Source organism: Adelges cooleyi, unplaced genomic scaffold, assembly GCF_023614345.1.
Source record: "Adelges cooleyi isolate 19-005CV unplaced genomic scaffold, UGA_ACOO_1.1 ACOO_flye_CR_arks_rails_tigmint_CR_PRNA_25, whole genome shotgun sequence".
NCBI lineage: Eukaryota > Metazoa > Arthropoda > Insecta > Hemiptera > Adelgidae > Adelges > Adelges cooleyi.
Genome location: NW_026095915.1, coordinates 1,537,789 through 1,544,696, shown reverse-complemented (window position 1 = coordinate 1,544,696; position 6,908 = coordinate 1,537,789). Strand labels below are relative to the sequence as shown.

Sequence of the window (6,908 nt, the reverse complement as noted above, 5' to 3'; positions counted from 1 at the left end):
AAACGGGGTGAAATATTTAATATTAAACACAATGTGTGTAAAACAATTATAATAATTATTTTAAATATCACCGAAACAGTCATGTTACAGTCAAATCTCTTGTTCACATCACTTTTACACGCCGGTTGCAAAAGTATTCAAGTATATTATGCATACATTTAGGCAACCACCGACTTCACAAGCTGCTGGTAAGTGTATTATTAACCAAATTTTTGGCACAAATTATTTACAATAATTATTTTGTTGTCAATACTCAGTACATTTTGTAACATTATCCTTATACAACAATAGTGATTGGTTTTTCTCCACAATTGTCATGAACAATGGCTTATTTAGTAGGTCAAGTAAACAGCAGTGGCCTATGCCAGTAGTATTAAGTCGTTTGAGTCGTAAGTAAATAGAATGTTTGTCTACCACCAAGTCAAATGATATGAACCAAAATAAAACTCTTAAAAATATTTTAACTGTGTTAGGGAAAAAAGAAAATAAGTAGTTGTAGCAACAGATAACCCAGACTTGACAAAAGTAAATTTTTGTTGTTTAAGCAAAAAGCATATTGACTAGTACAACAATTTGTTTCCAGAGCAACTAATGAAGATCATACCTTGATTAAAATAATGTAATAGTAGCAACAGAGTTCATACAAAAAAAAATTATAATGTAAAAGATATGGTAAGGGCAATGTGAAATTTAGAAAATATGTACACTATAGAAAGTAATAATAATACTTTTTCAAGTAAATTTAAAATAGATTGGCGAGCTAAGTGTCTCAGTTAATGCGAATTAAATTAAACGGTCAAGACTGGAAACAAGAAAAATGACTTATCATGACAATATCTGGAGTTAATAAATTGATTGTTCCCATTCAAGACGGTAAGTGAATTTTATTCATAAAAGTTAAAAGAAGTAAACTTTTTTAAGTATCTAGGTGCCAACACAAGCAACATAAATCGCTCTCGAGATTAATGGGATCCAAATTGTTATATAAAAAAAAACGGTTGTACAGAGTGGTTGCAAGACCAGTGATAATGTGAAATGTGGCCTACAACCGGCCAGGAAGATGAGAAAAAGCTAGCTGTCATGGAGAGAAAATTCCTTAGGAAGATATGTTTGCTAAACTGGACCTAACGGGGGACAGACAGAGTCCGACAGAGGAAGGTTACATTTGGTTTGCAATTTCTTATATGCCATAATTTTATTTCTGCTTCGGATCAATCACGGTCGAAACTGCAACAAACAGGTAGGGGTAACATTATTAATTTAATTACATTATTTAATTTCACAGTCGTGGACTAGGCCTTCTTAGACGTTTTGAGCGACACACCGGACGTGAGTGTGAAACGTTTGGTTTGGCGGCATAACTGTTCTAAGAGGGGAAACCACGCCAAAAAAAAAAACGAGCCTGATACTTTACCTCAAGGGTTGTTTGGAAAAACAGTGTATTTTATTATTTCATACAAACACTCCTAACATACAAGTACTCTGTAACTCTATAAGTAAGTCGGTCAGACTTATCAGACGGGCATCCCCTATTTATACTATAGGTTATTATACAGATTTATACACAGACGGGCTGTGGTTTGCACGGTGTAACAACTGTTGCCTATGATTGACTACTTTAATGGAGTAGTATGTAATATTTTATTATAATAAATATAACAAAAGCGTAAAAAATGGATTTGTGAAGTTAAAATAAAATTACACATAAAAGTAAAATGATAACTATGGCTTATTGATTTTATTGTTTTATTCAATTTTACCATTTACCATACAACCGAACAGATATGTATTTTAGTATCCAATAAGTATGTAGTCTTGCCAATTCAGAAAAAGAGAGGTACGCTGTATTTTTTTACGAATAAAATGTTTAATATTTGTTTGTGCAGTAACGTATTATTTACGAATTATTAAAATTGATTATATAAAAATCATTATGAGTGTACAATTCGTCTAATAAAACCGTATAGGTTGTCATAAAATCTATTTTATGATCTTAGTTAAATATTTGCGTTGGGTAAGCATGCAAGAACGGTTTTTGCAAAAACAACGCGTAGCTTCTTTTCATATCATGCACAATCGAAAGCACAGAGTGACAAATAATCGAATTAATTCCATTTTCGTTTTTAAGCCTGACGTGGAATAATATTTTTGTCGACTTTAAATGTTTCGCCACGTATTAACCGGTGTACTGTTTTACACCGTATTGATTTGCAAGGATTCACAAGCCGGTCAACTAAATGCAATTTTGGGTAATCCAGGATGGGAGCGGATCACCCACGTCAACGCTAAATGTCGATTGGCCTTCAACAGAAACGGATTGTTCACCGAAGAAGATTTATTAGTGTCGGGTAATAATTTGATTATTCCCAATGAAAACGCCAAACATTATATGGTCACACATTTGGTAGCATGTGTGTACGTGAACGCGATGGTGAAATTTATGAATTTATTAAGGGACATCTTAGTAGAGTATAGCAGAGCGAGAAGAATCGAGACAAACCATGTTGCAGCAGAGATGGAGGAAGAAGATAACTCGGTCGACAAATATCTGGAAAAAAAAGGCAAAAACTCTAAAGATAGGTCGACTAACGACGACTTTAAAGTTTCTTGGGAGATTTTCAATTTCGCTTTGCTTCAGTTGACCAGCAATAGTCCAATGTTTGGCCGTATGTACAGTGCAATCAGGTATTTAGTCGACACAATACCGTCGGGCGAATACACTCTGCACATGCTAAAAGAGGGGGTCCTGCCTTGCTTGGAAATATTTAAAGAGGTATCAAACGATTTAAGTCTATTGTTTGGAATCGGGTATACTACGCGATTAGACCCTGTCTATTTGAGAATGACAACGTTTCCTTATATATTGTCATCGTTTCTCACTGGCCAATACAAAACCACCATGGAGTCGTTTTTAGAAAATTATTGCATAGTAACGGAAACTAGTGCCATTCCTAGTGTTGGTGTAAGGAAACCACCACCGACCGACGTTGCATATCAGTTAGGAGAAGAAATCAAAAAACTCATGGACGAGGTGGGCGAAAATTACTATTCTCAATTGGGTTTTGTGTACAACAACCACAATCAATCGACTTCTTTGGCTATTCAACCAATTCCATAGACGTACTGTATCGTGGGGAACTTTGACGGCTTCAAGTAATTTAAACTATCTGAATGTAGATTATTTATTTGATTAATATAACACGAGCACTATGCCGTATATATGTTGTTAATAAACTATGTGCATTGTTATTCCTCTGTTTGTCATAGTCGACTCATAGATAATTATTCCTATATGCAGGGAGTACTATCTGATGTTAGAAACTTTTTAAATAAAATTTCTTATTTAAATAAGTTAATAAAACATGCATATATACAATACCGTTTAAGTTGAATAAGTAAATATAAAAATTATTAGTTTTGGATTGAGGTAAAAACAAAAATAAAATATTGAGATCATATTGTATGAAATAAAAAATAAGATATCAGATGGATCAGCTGTATAGATCTGTATTAAAGTATACTGTCTATCATTGTACTCCATTAGAACGTTGTTAACAAAGTTGTTCTAAAAGATTACACACTTCACGTAAGGGTAAATGATCATTCTTTTTATCAATGCTGTCATCAAGTTGGTTTAACTTGTTTATTATTGAACTTATTTGGTTTAAGCTAAGATTGATAGCAAGGAGCTAAATCGAGGCAAAATATTTATTTCTATAACCTGTTGCAAGTAAATTGATGGAAAATAAAACCACATAGAAATAGTCATTATAAAATACAGTTTAGGATCCAGGAAACATTTCCAACAAAAGTATACAAATTACACTTGTTGTAAGTATTAAACGTGCATATCGTAACAATAATTATTTTATTTTATTTTTCTTAATGTGTAAAAATCGATTGTATGAAACGGAATAATCAAAAACCAAAAAAAAAACCAGTCAATTAATTGGTAATTTTCGGAAAAAAACTATCTATCAAAAAATAAATGAAGAAAAATGAATATGTAAAAACTAATAAATTAGAAAAAGTCTTAATAAACACTTGTGTTATATTATATAGTTAATAAATAAAACAAAGACATATTTAAATAAATATAAAAAAAAAATCCAACAACAAAATTTACACTTTTGAAATAGCTGACTTTGAGGAAACCACTTGAAGTCTATACTTCATTAGATTTATGTCGAACACATTCAGTTATTTTTTCCTATTAAAAAGTTGAATATTAAAACCATTCTAGTTTTTCAACAAATCTATTTTTCAAACAACTGAAAATATTTGACTAGTTATAATAATAGCACTTATAGTACTTAATGGTCAGTTATAATTTGAGAGTACACTTACCTAGACCTGGAAGAATATTAAATATTATACTTTACTAAATATTAGAAACGTGTTATAATGTTGAGACCGTCTACAATGTGAATCATACTGAACAATTAAATATATTTAATGATTAGGATTTAAATGTGGCCTACTCTGACAATGTTAGATTGAGTTTCGACAACTTAATAGAGTGCGTGAATTTGGTGATGCGATTGTAAAATTTTAAAACTTGGTGCTACTTAAAAATAATAGTTAATAAAATTATAGAAACAGAAAATAATACCAATATTACGATGTGACAAATGACATCCATCTAAGAAGAAGAAACAATCAAAGGACGAAGTTCCATTACAAAAACTAGCAGATTGGGAACTAGCAATTAAAAAAGGGGAAGAAATAAAAAGAAGCTGTATAGGGTGATTTTTTTTATCACGTGCCACTCAATTTCTTACTGGGTTTAAATAATAATTATTACATTTTTTCTTATAGTGATTTATATAATGTGATCTCAATTTACCATAAATTTTTTTGTTCCTACCACCTTTCCAAATAAGTTTTTTTGTTGTAACTATGGAAACTTAAATGATTACTAGTATTATATTTTAATAATTTTTTAATTTAAGAATAATATACTAAACAGGTTGAGCATTAAATAACTATTTTTAAAATTATAGTTTAAAAGATAAGATTGTAGGGAGCGTATTAGGAATTGCGCGCACACAAAAGTAGTACTACTCTACCTTTCCTTATGCCCTAAACTTGAAACTTTATTAACTTCACAAATAGTTATCCGACCATTCAAAAGTTTTAGTAGAATATTTAAGTATATTTATATTTTATTTTAAAAAGTTATACAAAATATATACGTTACCAATTAAGTTTCAAAAGATGCTATCAAAAACCTAGTTTGGGAGGAGGGTAGAAACATAATAAATTATGGAAAACTGATCACATTGTAAAAAAACACTAAAGAAAAATATAATTTAATGGAACCTAATATGGAATAAAAAAAATCACCTGGTGCTGTCAATTTAAGATTTTTTTTGCCTAAGCCACTGTAGTGCTATACACATAGTAATACATATTTTAAGAACTTAATTAAATATTTGCGTCGGGTAAACATGCGACAACGGTTTTTGTAATAACAACGCGTAGGTTATTTTCATATCATGCACAATCGAAAGCACAGAGTGACAAATAATCAAACTAATTTCATTTTCGTTTTAAAGCCTGACGTGGAATAATACTTTTGTCTACTTAAAATGTTTTGCCACGTATTAACCGGTGTACTGGTTTACACCGTATTGATTTGCAAGGATTCACAAGCCGGTCAACTAAATGCAATTTTGGGTAATCCAGGATGGGAGCGGATCACCCGCGTCAACGCTAAATGTCGATTGGCCTTCAACAGAAACGGATTGTTCACAGAAGAAGATTTATTAGTGTCGGTAATAATTTGATTATTCCCAATGAAAACGCCAAACATTATATGGTCACACATTTGGTAGCATGTGTGTACGTGAACGCGATGGTTAAATTTATGAATTTACTAAGGGACATCTTAGTAGAGTATAGCAGAGCGAGAAGAAGCGACACAAACCATGCTGCTTATAAAAAACGTAAGAGTTCAAACGAAGCAGCAGAGATGGAGGAAGAAGATAACTCGGTCGACAAATATCTGGAAAAAAAAAGCAACAACTCTAAAGATAGGTCCACTAACGACCACTTCAAAGTGTCTTGGGCGATTTTCAATTTCGCTTTGCTTCAGTTGACCAGCAATGGTCCAATGTTTGGCCGTATGTACAGTGCAATCAGGTATTTAGTCGACACAATACCCTCGGGCGACTACACTCTGCACATGCTAAAAGAGGGGGTCCTGCCTTGCTTGGAATCATTTAAAGAGGTATCAAACAATTTAAGTATGTTATTTGGAACCGGGTATACCCTACGAATAGACTCTGAGTATAATTCACGAATGAGTTCGTTTCCTCGTAAATTGTCATTGTTTCTCACTGGCCAATACAAAACCACCATGGAGTCGTTCTTGGAAAAATATTGCACGGTAACGGAAACGAGTGTTATTCCTAGTGGTAGTGAGCAAACCAGTTTGAATGGTAAAGACAAACCGTCACCGACAGACGTGGCATATCAGTTAGGAGAAGAAATCCAAAAACTTGTGGACGAGGTGTGCGAAAATTGCTATTCACATTTGGGTTTCGTGTACAACAGCGACGAAGGAACGACTTCATTAGCTAGTCAATCAATTCCATAGATGTACAGTATCGTGGGAGCTTTCTCGGCTTCAAGTTATTTTAATCTTTTTGTTTATAGATTTTTTATTTAATTAATATAACACGAGCACTATGCCGTTTAAATGTTGTTAATAAATTATGTGCATTGTTATTCCTCTGTTTGTCATAGTCGATTCATAGATAATTATTCCTATATAGCATGGTGTACTATCTGATGTGAGAGGTAGAGTAGTACGCGATCATTCTTTTCTAATCATTCTTTTATTTACTATCTGATGTTAGAAACTTTTTTAATAAAGTTTCTTATTAAAATAAGTCAATAAAACA

General features: G+C 32.3%; 1 protein-coding gene across 1 annotated transcript; it reads left to right on the top strand.

Annotated features, from left to right (window-relative positions):
- Positions 1–2,589: 2,589 nt before the first annotated feature.
- Positions 2,590–6,625, top strand: LOC126837526 (uncharacterized). Its single transcript, XM_050571471.1, has 2 exons — positions 2,590–2,685; positions 6,145–6,625. The coding sequence occupies exons 1-2, from the start codon at positions 2,657–2,659 to the stop codon at positions 6,599–6,601; spliced, it is 486 nt and encodes a 161-aa protein (XP_050427428.1). The 5' UTR covers positions 2,590–2,656; the 3' UTR covers positions 6,602–6,625.
- Positions 6,626–6,908: the final 283 nt, after the last annotated feature.

Coding starts and splice junctions, on each gene's coding strand:
- LOC126837526 (XM_050571471.1), top strand. CDS start 2,657: ATGTTTGGCCGTATGTACAGTGCAATCAG. Junction 2,686..6,144: donor CGTATGTACAGTGCAATCAG/GTATTTAGTCGA, acceptor CAGTGCAATCAG/GTATTTAGTCGACACAATAC.